The sequence below is a fragment of the Ahaetulla prasina genome, chromosome 7, assembly GCF_028640845.1.
Source record: "Ahaetulla prasina isolate Xishuangbanna chromosome 7, ASM2864084v1, whole genome shotgun sequence".
Classification (NCBI taxonomy): Eukaryota; Metazoa; Chordata; class Lepidosauria; order Squamata; family Colubridae; genus Ahaetulla; species Ahaetulla prasina.
In genome coordinates, this window is record NC_080545.1 from 99,576,557 (window position 1) to 99,589,133 (window position 12,577).

Sequence of the window (12,577 nt, forward strand, 5' to 3'; positions counted from 1 at the left end):
GGAAGAGGAGGAGGAGGAGGAGGAGGAGTGGGGGGAGGAGGAGGAGGAGGAGGAGGACGACGACTGTGGGATCCTTAGAGCTCTCTGAGCTTGGTGGTTTTCTTGAAGACGTTTCATGACCCAACTAGGTAACATCATCAGTGCTAGAAGGGAGGGTGGTTTGCAAGGAGGAGGAGGAGGAGGAGGAGGACGACGACGACGACGACCATGGGGTCCTTGGTGCTCTCTGAGCTTGGTGTTTTTCTTGAAGACGTTTCATGACCCAACTAGGTAACATCATCAGTGCTGGAAGGGAGGGTGGTTTGCAAGGAGGAGGAGGAGGAGGAGGAGGAGGAGGAAAGTGAGGTCCTTGGTGCTCTCTGAACTTGCAGATGTTTCATGACCCAACTAGATTATATCATCAGTGCTAGAAGGTTTGTGCTAAAAGGCTACTAAACAGTGATGATGTTCCCTCGTTGGGTCACGAGACGTCTTCAAGAAAACCACCCAGCTCAGAGAGCACCCAGGACCCTCCACAGTTCAACCCTGAGCTACAAATATTCTCTTCTATCAGCAACGCTACAATCTCCATAACAGTGGAGAAGAACCATCGCAGCATGCATCAGCCACAGAGAGAATCTTTAGCCAGTGAAATGAAGATCTGGACAAGGTTACAGCAGCTCAAGAAATATGCAATGATTAGTGAGTTTGCACCTACAGCGGGAATCAAGAATCTTCTGGGCTCGGGCTGCCTTACCTGCGAAACCTTCAATTATTACCCGCTCTCGTGGTTTAAGCTCATGGTTTAAGATCTGTTGTTGTTCACTAGTAGGTCGTAAAACAGAGCTGTTGGTGAACAGAACCAGAAGATAGTAAAAGGTTAACATAAGTAATGATGTGGTCTATACCAGGGGTCTCCAACCTTGGTCCCTTTAAGGCTTGTGGACTTCAACTCCCAGAGTCCCTCAGCCAGCAGCCCCTCCCTCCTGGGAGTCTAGAACAGGGGTCTCCAACCTTGGTCCCTTTAAGACTTGTGGACTTCAACTCCCAGAGTCCCTCAGCCAGCAGCCCCTCCCTCCTGGGAGTCTAGAACAGGGGTCTCCAACCTTGGTCCCTTTAAGACTTGTGGACTTCAACTCCCAGAGTCCCTCAGCCAGCTGCTCCTCCTGGGAGTCTAGAACAGGGATCTCCAATCTTGGTCCCTTTAAGACTTGTGGACTTCAACTCCCAGAGTCCCTCAGCCAGCAGCCCCTCCCTCCTGGGAGTCTAGAACAGGGATCTCCAATCTTGGTCCCTTTAAGACTTGTGGACTTCAACTCCCAGAGTCCCTCAGCCAGCAGCCCCTCCCTCCTGGGAGTCTAGAACAGGGGTCTCCAACCTTGGTCCCTTTAAGGCTTGTGGACTTCAACTCCCAGAGTCCCTCAGCCAGCAGCCCCTCCCTCCTGGGAGTCTAGAACAGGGATCTCCAACCTTGGTCCCTTTAAGACTTGTGGACTTCAACTCCCAGAGTTCCTCAGCCAGCAGCCCCTCCCTCCTGGGAGTCTAGAACAGGGATCTCCAACCTTGGTCCCTTTAAGACTTGTGGACTTCAACTCCCAGAGTCCCTCAGCCAGCAGCCCCTCCCTCCTGGGAGTCTAGAACAGGGGTCTCCAACCTTGGTCCCTTTAAGACTTGTGGACTTCAACTCCCAGAGTCCCTCAGCCAGCAGCCCCTCCCTCCTGGGAGTCTAGAACAGGGGTCTCCAACCTTGGTCCCTTTAAGACTTGTGGACTTCAACTCCCAGAGTCCCTCAGCCAGCGGCCCCTCCCTCCTGGGAGTCTAGAACAGGGGTCTCCATCCTTGGTCCCTTTAAGACTTGCGGACTTCAACTCCCAGAGTCCCTCAGCCATCAAAGCAAACAGGGTCTAATTCAAGGTTTCTCAATCCTGGCATCTTTAAGATGTATGGACTTCAACTCCCAGAATTCCCCAACTAGCATTTGCATTTGCTGGCTGGGAAATTCTGGGAGTTGAAGTCCACACGGCTTACGCTTGTCAAGGTTGAGACACATTGGGCTAAACTGTTCTCCAGTTCTCCTTGGAAAAGCTATGCAAGAGTCCTCGCCTCACAACAGTTCATTTAGTGACCGCTCAAAGTTAGAACAGCACTGACAACGGTGACTCATGACTGTGTTTCACACTTACGACCGTTGCAGCATCCGTCATCAAAATTTGGATGCTTGGCCAACTGGTTCATATTTATGACGGTTGCAGCGTCCTGGGGGGGGGGGTGTCCCGTGATCTCCTTTTGCGACCTTCTGAAAAACAAAGTCACGGGGGAAGCCAGATTCATTTAACAACCGGGTTACTCACTTAACAGCTGCAGTGATTCACTTAACAACGGTGGCAAGAAAAGTCGTAAAATGGAGCAAAATTCACCTAACAAATGTTTCCCTTAGCAACAAGTAATTTTAGGCTCAATTGCGGATGTAAGTTGAGGACTACCTGCACACGTTTGCAAACATTCTGTAAAATCCCATTGTTCAAACAAGTAGTCCTCGACTTATGACTACAATTGCGCCCAACATTTCTGTTGTTAGCAGTTGTTAAGCGGGTTTTGCCCCCATTTCCCCACCTTTCCTGCCACCGTTGCTAAATGAATCACCGCAGTTGTTAAGTTAGTGACCCGGTTGTTAAGTGAATCTGGCTCCCCCCTTCACTCGGCTTGTCAGAAGGTCGCCAAAAGGGATCACGTGACCCCGGGGAAACGGCGACCGTCATAAATACGAGTCAGTTGCTAAGTGTCCCAATTGTGATCACATGGTCACGGGGAGGCTGCAATTGGTCATAAGTGTGAAGAGCAGTCATGAGTCACTTTTTTCAATGTCGTCGTAACTTTGGTCACTAAACAAACACAGAATCTTAACAGACGTACCCAAGATCTCCATTACTGCTGGATAATTCAAGATCATTTATGGCAGGCATGTTGTCGGGTGATTTCTCCAAGTGATGCAAGCAATAAAAAACATTGTAGTGAAACCTAGGAGGATACAGAAATGGGGAAAAATTAAAATGAACCTCAAAGTAAACTCTTAAATTGTATAAAACTGTATAAAATTGTATAAAACCCAGGAAAAATAATTCAGAGGAGGGAATCAACACAGCTCGGCAGATTTCTGTTTTAATGAACCAACGCTTAAAAGCAGCAGCATCGCTTCGCAGATGCCTGAGCAAAGTTGCAGCTGCTTTAATGAATAGGAGAGTTGTTTATTTTTAGTTGTATTTATTGGTATCCTGCCTTTATTTTAACTCAAGGGGGTGAAAATATCCAATGCAGCCTCCTCCTCCTCCTCCTCCTCCTCCCAACAACAACCCTCAAAGTCACCCAGCCGGCTTTCATGCCTAAGGCAGGACTAGAACTCACCATCTCCTGCTCATTGGCCCAGCCAGCTTTCAGGCCCCAGGCGGGACTAGAACTCATGTCTCCTGCTCATTGGCCCAGCCAGCTTTCATGCCTTAGGCGGAACTAGAACACACCGTCTGCTGCTCCTTGGCCCAGAGTTTCATTCCTAAGGCGGAACTAGAACACACCGTCTGCTGCTCATTGGCCCAGAGTTTCATGCCTAAGGCAGAACTAGAACTCACTGTCTGCTGGTGATTGGTCCAGCCAGCTTTCAATGCCTAAGGCAGAATTAGAACTCATGTCTCCTACTCATTGACCCAGAGTCATCCAGCCAGCTTTCATGCCTAAGGCGGGACTAGAACTCCCAGTCTCCTGCTTTCTAGCCTGGTGCCTTAACCACTGGACCAAACTGGCTCTCATGCTAGATTGTGCACTTTTTTTTCAAAGCATGCACAGCTCCTCTCCACCAAAGATACTCCTAGTTTTACTACTGCCGTAAACTACAGGTATCTGTCTTAGGAGCCTCCTGAGCCTTTGCAAACTTACCTGTTACTGATCCAGACTTCATTCTCTCGCATGGCGTAAAGTAGGGTGGCCGTAGAATACAACATCTCGAGGGCGTCCATCAGCGACATGGTGGAGCTGGGCCTTTGGAGACAGCGCACCAGCTCCTGAATATCGCGAACGCCTCCAGCAAAGAGCACAATGGCCGCCGTCACTGCCCGAACGTAGGCCGGCTGGAAGAACATCGGTTGGATTATTACAGGGGTGGGAGGCAACCATTTTTTCTCTCTGTCCTGTCTGACACCTACGGGGGAGCAGGATGAAGGGCTCCCCTTGCAACTAATCAAGGAATGTGGGGTTCTTGGTGCTCTCTGAGCTTGGTCGTTTCCTTGCAGGCGTTTCATGACCCAACTAGGTAACATCATCAGTGCTGGAAGGGAGTGGGGTTTGTGGGAGGAAGAGGAGAAGGAGGGGGAGGTGCTCTTTGACCTTGCTTGTTCTCTTGCAGACATCTTATTAACCAACTAGCTAACATCACCAGTGCTAGAAAAGAGTGGCTTTTGCAGAGAGGAGGAGGAGGGGGAGGAGGAGGAAGAGGAGGAGGAGGAGGAGGAGGAGGAGGAAGGGAGGAAGAGGAGGAGGACTGTGGGGTCCTTGGTGCTCTGAGCTGGGTTATTTTCTTGCAGACATTTCATGACCCAACTAAGTAACATTATCAGTGGAAGAAGGGAGGGATTAGAGGAGGAGGAGGAGGAGGAGGAGGAGGAGGAGGAGGAGGAGGAGGAGGAGGAGGAGGAGGAGGAGGAGGAGGAGGAGGAAAAGAACGATGAGATCTTGGTGTTTGGAAGCCTAGCACTTAGACTAAGCACTAAACAGTTGCTCAAACAAATGGTTGCTGGAATTATCTGTCCGGGAATCCATTGCCTTTTGAGTGACATCCCCAAATTCTGAGCCAAGAAAATCCACATCCAAGAGAAAACAGGACGGAAACACCCCCAAAACCTCAATTCCAGGGAGCGTTTAAGCCTGCCAAGACATACTTTCTCTTTGCGCCCATCCAAATCCGGGAGGTTCTTGGCGATGCAGATTTCCGCCTTGGGAAAGAGCGAGTGGCGTTTCAGACACGCGAGGGCAGCGGTGGGATCTCGGCAGCGGCAGCTCCGAACATTAGCCGCGCACCTGGATGGGGAAGAGAAATACAGACGTGGACTGCTTCCCCAGTTCCACTAATTTTTGTCATTTTCGCAGGATGGCAGCCCCTAGATAACCTAATAGGAGAGGATTGCCATCACGTGCTAGGAGGCGGGGGGTGGGGGTCACGCGCGTGCATGCCCACACCCATAATTCTATGCACCCCGCCCCTGCGCATGTGACCCCCCCACTCCTCTCCTGCTCCTGGCACGTGATGGCCCAGTAGGCCCGTTTTTCTCTCTCACCTGGCTCCAGAGCCTCTGTATGAGTCTGGGGAGGGCGAAAATGGCCTTCACCACCCGCCAAGAAGTCCTCCAGAGGCCAGAAACTGCCTATTTGCCAACTTCCGGTTGGACAAGAAGTGACTTTTTTGCTGTCCCCAGCCTCCTAGCCTCTCTAGGAGCCTCTGGAGGGCCTCCAGGCGGTTGGGGAATGCCATTTTTGCCCTCCCCAGACTCATACAGAGGCTCTGGAGCCAGGTAAGAAAGAAAAACGGGCCTTCCCCACCAACCCCCAGGCCCTCCGGAGCCTGTTTCCCTACTTGTAGTGGGCCCAGAAGGCCCGAAAATCAGCGTGCGCGCGCCAGAATTGACCTCGCATGCCCATTGATATGGCTACACGTGCTACTTGTGTCACGCATGCCGTAAGTTCGCCATCACGGGACTAGGATGACGAATCCTTGGCTTATGATTCATTTAGTGACCGTTCGAAGTCACAACGGCACTGAAAAAAGTGACTCGTGACCGCTTTTCACACTTACGACCATTGCTCATATTTACGACAGTCGCAGTGTCCTGGGGTCACGTGATCCCCTTTTCATGGATTGTGGAGAGACGGAGAATAGGTCAGAAGGCAGAAGACTTTCGGTGCACAAACCAGGGTTTAGAGCGGCAGACATGGCCAGTTTAAGGTAGATGGGACGTCAACTCCCAGAATTCCGGCCCAGGCTGGGGGATTCTGGGAGTCAAAGTCCATCCCTCTTACAGTGACCAAGTTTGAGAAACACAGATTTAGATTCACACCGAAGCTAAGACACACAATAAAATATGGTGGAATCATAGCTTGGCAGGGAGTCATGTGCTCATCACCCAGGAGCATCCAATGAGCAATGTCGAGGATTTGCTGAATGACTGTGTTGTTAATTTCACACTGCAGGGATTCACTTAACAACTTTGTCAAAGAAGGTCATAACATCAGGCAAAACTTGCTTAACAAAAGCCCACTGCAACTGCATAGCAAAAAAGGCTCTAAGAGTTGTAAACCTAATCTTGCGTAGCTTGTTTTCTAAAAACACCACACTATTGACCAGAGCATATAAAACATTTGCTAGGCCAATTCTTGATTGCAGCTCGCCTGTCTGAAACCCATACCACATCTCTGACATCAATACAGTTGAGCGTGTCCAGAGGTATTTTACGAGAAGAGTTCTCCACTCCTCCGTAACCAACAAAATACCTTATGCCACCAGACTTGATATGCTGGGTTTAGAAAACTTGGAACTCCGTCGCCTCCAACAGGACCTGGGTTTAGCTCATAGAATCATCCATTATAATGTCCTTCCTGTTAATGACTACTTCAGTTTCAACTGCAATAATACAAGAGCTACCAATAGATTTAAAATAGAAAATAAATAGATTTATTTTCAACCGCTCCAATTTGGATTGCAGAAAATATGACTTCTGTAACAGAATTATCTGTGCTTGGAATGCATTACCCGACTCCGTGGTCTCTTCTCATAACCCCAAAAGCTTTAACCAAAATCTATCCACTGTTGACCTCACCCCATTCCTAAGACGACTTTAAGGGGCGTGCATAAGAGCACAAATGTGCCTACCGTTCCTGTCCTATTGTTTCTTTCCCTATATATATATATATATATATATATATATATATATATATATATATATATATATATATATATATATATATGCTTATACTTCCTTGTTTCTCATCATATATATGTTTACATATTATATAATCTTTTTGTGTGATGCTTGTGTATATTGCTATGACAAAATTAAATAAATAAAAATAAATAAAAATAAATAAATAAATAAAATTGTCTGGCTTAGCAACAGAAATGTGTAGCTCAATTGACCCGTATCCGGATACCCCATTAATTAAAACAAAGGAGATGATGTGCAGCTGGCCACTCACCGAATAAATCCCAGCATGCACTGGTGGTGCTCCTTGGTTAGGCCGTACCGTTGCAGAATGACTCCTACGGTCTGCGAGGCATGGTCAGCTTTTTCCAAATACTGATTGTACAGCGTCTTCCAAGGAATTAACTAAAATTCCAGAGCACTAATCAGCATACATTAAAATGAAATTTCATTGCGTATGGCTCTCAAAAGGTCACCCCTTCCAATACTACTTGCTACATAAGCATGACCAGATAAATAAATGCATACAAAATTATGCATATACCCACATACATTATGCGACACATAGAAACAACACGTTTTTCCACATCGTTTTTTAAAAAAGATTTTTTAAAATCCCGTCTTTAATCTTTTCATATGTTCCAAACTGAATCAGGTTCACTTTGGATCGGGCACAATCTTCGCTTCAGGGATTTGAACTCTCGGAAGCATTCCTGGTATTAGATCCCCTAAATTAGAAATTAAATTGTCTTTGGGATTGTCTTGACTCATAAAAACCTTAGTCAGAGGAGAAATAGGAGATTTGACTTCCAAGAATAGAAGAAGTCTGGTATAATTCAAACATTACTTACCTGCACCATTGTTTGGCTAATCACTTACAAAGTGTGGTTAGCAGATACCTGTTAGATCAATATTGGTTAAATCCGGCAACTTTAAGACCTGTGGACTTCAATTCCCCAAATTCACCAGCCAGCCTAGACATGAGTACATCTTCCAAACTTTGAGGGGCTGCCCCAAAGAAGAGGGGGGGGGTCAACCTATTTTCCAAAGCACCTGAAGTCACGACAAGAAGCAACGGATGGAAACTAAGCAAGGAGAGAAACAACCTGGAATTAAGGAGAAATTTCCTGGCAGTGAGAACAATTAACCAGTGGAACGGCTTGCCTCCAGAAGTTGTGAATGCTCCAACACTGGCAGTTTTTAAGAAGAGATTGAACCATTTGTCGGAAAAGATATAGGGTTTTCTTGCTCAGGAGGAGACCTCCAAGGTCCGATTTAATTCTATTATTCTGTAAACAGAAGGGATTTTTAAACAGGGGTAAGTCCCTGACTAGGGTTAGACCATGGAAGAAATTTTGTAAGGGAGACTATGTCTGCACCAGGTCCTGTCCATCTTCCTGAGAACAAGAGTTGGAGGTCTTGTAGTCCAACCCTCTGGTCAGGCAGGAGATGGCATACCATTTCAGATAAACGGTTGTCCAATCTCTTCTTAAAAACCTCCAGTATGGAGCATTCACAACTTCTGGAGGCAAGTCGTTCCGCTGGTTAATTGTTCTCATTGTCAGGAAATTTCTCCTTAGTTCTAAGTTGCTTCTCTCCTTGATTAGTTTCCACCCATTGCTTCTTGTCCTGCCTTCAGGGGCTTTGGAGAATAGTTTGACCCCCCCTTCTTTGTGGCAACGCTTCAAATATTGGAAGACGAAATAAAGACATCACTGACATCCATTTCAGAGATGAAACACTTCCAATGCTTACACACCAAACAGAGGTTTTGGAAGAGATCAACCACAGGTACCAGGGCAAAGATCTCCTGAAGGATTTCATGTGGCAGTTTCTCCATGGTTACCTGAGATACATCATCTTATTTAGGGGTTTTATTGTTTTAAATATATTTTAATTGGGGCCAAATTTAATAAGTCTTTTAATTATTGGTTTATCTTGTATTTATTCATCGTTGTTTTGTTTTATCACGCATTTTATTACGTGATATTACGCATTTATTTATTCAAGCGGGACTGGCTTAAAAGTTTTATTAAATTTTTAAATTGGGGTTTTATGTATCTTAAGGTTTTAAATTCTTTTAAATTTTGGCCATGTAAGTTATATGCTTGGTTTTAAGTTTTGTTTTAAACGTGTATATTGTGGGGTTTTTTTAACTATTTTGGCTGTACACCGCCCTGAGTCCTTCGGGAGAAGGGCGGTATAAAAATCTAATTAAATAAATAAATAAATAATAAATAAATCCCCAGATGTAGTTCTGGAGAGCTCAGACTGGACATCAGGAAGAGGACCCACCTCAACATCTTGAATTTCCTGCTGGACAGTTCCATCGCATGAGCTCTCTTCAAGAAGCCTCACCAACAATGGTTCTTGGACCTCTTGGCCAGTGTTTCCTTTGGAGCCGCTAGGTTTCCTGGGGGGCACCGATGTGTCTCCTTCATCTGCAAGAAGAATACAAGAGCCGTCTGAGTCGGATGCTGAGTCAAGAGTGAAGTTCTCCAGATGTTCCTCATTTCTGATTTTGTGGCTTTCCGCCACGTTATTGGAGCATCTTGAGATGTGGGATTTACTCCTGAAGCAGGGGTGAAATTATTTTATTTTTTTTTGCTACCGGTTCTGTTGTAGAAAGACGAGACACAAGCCAGCTCCTCTGGGAAGGAAGGGTTTATTATATGCGCAGGTTCAGGATACAGAACAAAGCTGAGGGTCTGAACAAAGCAGGGGAATTCCAAGGGCTTTATATACCCTTTTGTTACGTGTAAGATGCATATACATTATCTCAGCATGTTACATTCCATATATGGTTATAATTCCAAGAAATGAATATTGGGGAACTGATACCAGACATAGGGGAGGTAGCACAAGTATGTTCATAACGATAACAGGATGTCGTTACTGCAAGAAAACATAATATGGTTATCTGAACTCAGCATATTTATGGGTGTCACAGGGCCATACATCAGGCTGGGAGAGCAGTTTCTTAGTATAGCTGACAAGGCATTTCCTTAGCTTGACCAAAGTTTTCTTTCCCATGGCTAGAGGCTTCATCATTAACCTGTTTCATCAATTTGCAAGCAACAATTAGAGAGGTTGAATTTACCACATACCCCTGTGGGCGTGGCTTGGTGGTTATGCGACTGGGTGGGCGTGGCCAACTTGACATCACCCATGTAACTCACTGCTAGAGCCAGGAGCTCCATTGTTGTGACTCCAGCCCCCAAACCTGGCCCCATGCCCGAAAGTGACTCCGAAAGTGAGGGGGAAGGGCCAGTAAGGCTTACCTCGGGAGCACCGATTCCTGCGGCTCAGCTCCAGGAGCCAGAACCAGGCCAGTCGGAGGACGTAATGAGGCCGTCATCCCCTGATTCCTCCCTTCCCCAGGCTACGCCTTCAGACCCAACTAATAATAATAATCAAGCTTGGCTTGACCCGCGTTTCAGAAGATTAGAGAGGCGGCGTCATCAAAGGGAAGGGTGGGGCAGGAGCCCCACCCCAAAGGATATATAAGGAGCTTTGGGACTGCTCTCAGTTCCACGGGAAGCAAAAGTTTAGCTGAACCGTTTCAAAAAGAGCTGAAAGTCTTGCTACGTGAGTCACTTGTTTGAACTTTGGCAGGCAGCTGCGATTTCTCTGCCAGGACTGATAAGAGCCGTGAATCCACTGGCTGAAGGCCAGCTCGTGGGTCTGAAGTGGGGAAGGAGACAGAACATCCACAGTCTGAAGCATATTCTGTCTTTCACAGACTGCCACAGAAGCCAGGAGCTGCACAAAAGCACATTCTGCCTTTCTGAAGCCCCCAACGCTTTGAGTTTCCCTCTCAAGTGCCCAAGCGAACTTTGAAGCTTTCTCTCACTCTGCTCTTCATCCCGGAGGGCTGCGCATTCCCCCGCCAATCCTCTATACAAACCGCCCGCCCCATTTCTGCAAAGGCACAGCCTCCCCCTTGCAGGACGATCCAAAGAGGGGAGGGGGGATGCTGCAGAAAAAGCTGCCTTCCACCCGGGCCTCCTCCTGCAGTCAAATGTGCCCAACCCAGGGATGGGTTCTAATTTTTTTTTACTACCTGTTCTGTGGGCGTGGCTTATTTTTGTGGGCGTGGCTTGGTGGTCATGTGACAGTGGGCGTGGCTTGGTGGTCATGTGACTGGGTAGGCGTGGCCAACTCAATGTCACTCACGTCAAGGAGTACCTTGCCTGGCCCCTCCCCTCCCAGCCATTCCTTGTCACACCTAACCTCAACGTATTTATAGTTCTGCAAAAATGTTGTTCACCTTTTTTCAACTTTATTATCTGCATACTATAGATCAGGGGTCTCCAAACTTGGCCACTTTAAGACTTATGGACTTCAACTCCCAGAATTCCTCAACCAGCTTTGCTGTCTTAAAGTCTTAAAGTGGCCAAGGTTAGAGACCTCTGCTATAGATGCCCTTTCACGGACCACTGAAAGGAGGAAATGGCTCACATGCTTTGCCCAAGAGTGTGATAGGCAACAGGTTTTAAGGGGCTGCTAGAAAGAAAGGGGGGGGGCAAAGTATTTTCCAAAGCACCAGAAGGCAAAACAAGAAGCAATGGATAGAAACTCAACGAAGAGAGAAGCAACCTAAAACTAAGGACAAACTTCCTGACAGTGTGAACCTATATAGGTTTCAGTCATAATTTCACATATAAAATAGCCAGTCATGTAACACAACCTGCGTATTGTTCAAAACAGTCATTAGTATTATGGCTGATGTTTGACAGCAAGCCTAAGATCCCCATTCCACCCCACACACTCCAGGGGAAGGTTACTAAGCCGCTGCTTGAGTGGGGCGAGGAGAACGGCGAGACTCAGGGAATAGGTCGGGTGGAGCTGGCTACTCAGGGCTGCTCAGAAGCCGCCGACACTTCTGCCAGAAGTTTGGGTGGCTCGGCTTCGGATCGCTCCCTCCCTCCCTTTCACACACCCACACACATACAAAAAACAGAGGTTGGAGAGCTCTCTCGCTCGCTCTTTCTCCAAGCGCCCCATGCACAGCCCATCTGAGGAAAGGGCACCCATGGCTGGGCGCGTTTGGCTGCAGGAAGAGGTGTGGAGCAATGGGGTTGTTTTGTTCGCCGCGGTGCAGCTTCGGGAGGGCAGGTGGACATATTCATTATAGTTGTCAGCTGCAGACATCCGCCTGCCATGGACCGGTTTGGGGGCGTAGCCAGCCAGCCATTGCTCCCGGTTCGGCGAACCAGCCCCAATCTCCGCTACCTACTCGCCCGATCCGGTCCGAACTGGGAGCATTTCACCCCTGCCCTGAAGTAATCTGTGATGGTCCTTTGGTGGCCTGCAAACCCAACAGAGGCAGAAAAGGGAAGACAAATTATAGTACCTTCAAAGGACAAGCTGCGCCCGGCAGAAAAGCAAGGTGGACAATGGCAGGGATCTGTAGAGGTAGTCCTCGACTTACAACAGTTCCATTTAGTGACCGTTCGAAGTTACAACGGCACTGGGAACATCATCAGTGCTAGAAGAGAATGGGGTTTATGGGAGGAGGAGGAGGAAGAGGAGGAAGAGGAGGAGGAGGAAGAGGAGGAGGAGAAGGGCTGTGGGGTCCTTGGTGCTCCCTGAGCTTGGTGGTTTTCCTGTAGATGTTTCATGACCCTTCTAGGTAA

General features: G+C 47.5%; 1 protein-coding gene across 3 annotated transcripts in view; it reads right to left on the bottom strand.

Annotated features, from left to right (window-relative positions):
• The window catches only part of LOC131201862 (F-box DNA helicase 1-like), a 38,347-nt gene that overhangs the window by 23,265 nt on the left and 2,505 nt on the right, over nucleotides 1-12,577 (bottom strand). For all 3 annotated transcript variants that reach the window (XM_058190176.1, XM_058190175.1, XM_058190177.1), the window contains exons 3-8: nucleotides 9,234-9,379; nucleotides 7,213-7,343; nucleotides 4,905-5,043; nucleotides 3,907-4,097; nucleotides 2,893-2,997; nucleotides 737-825 (exon numbers count right to left, since the gene is read on the bottom strand). In XM_058190176.1, the coding sequence (XP_058046159.1) occupies nucleotides 737-825; nucleotides 2,893-2,997; nucleotides 3,907-4,097; nucleotides 4,905-5,043; nucleotides 7,213-7,343; nucleotides 9,234-9,379 (801 nt within the window). The remainder of the gene's footprint in view (nucleotides 1-736; nucleotides 826-2,892; nucleotides 2,998-3,906; nucleotides 4,098-4,904; nucleotides 5,044-7,212; nucleotides 7,344-9,233; nucleotides 9,380-12,577) is intronic.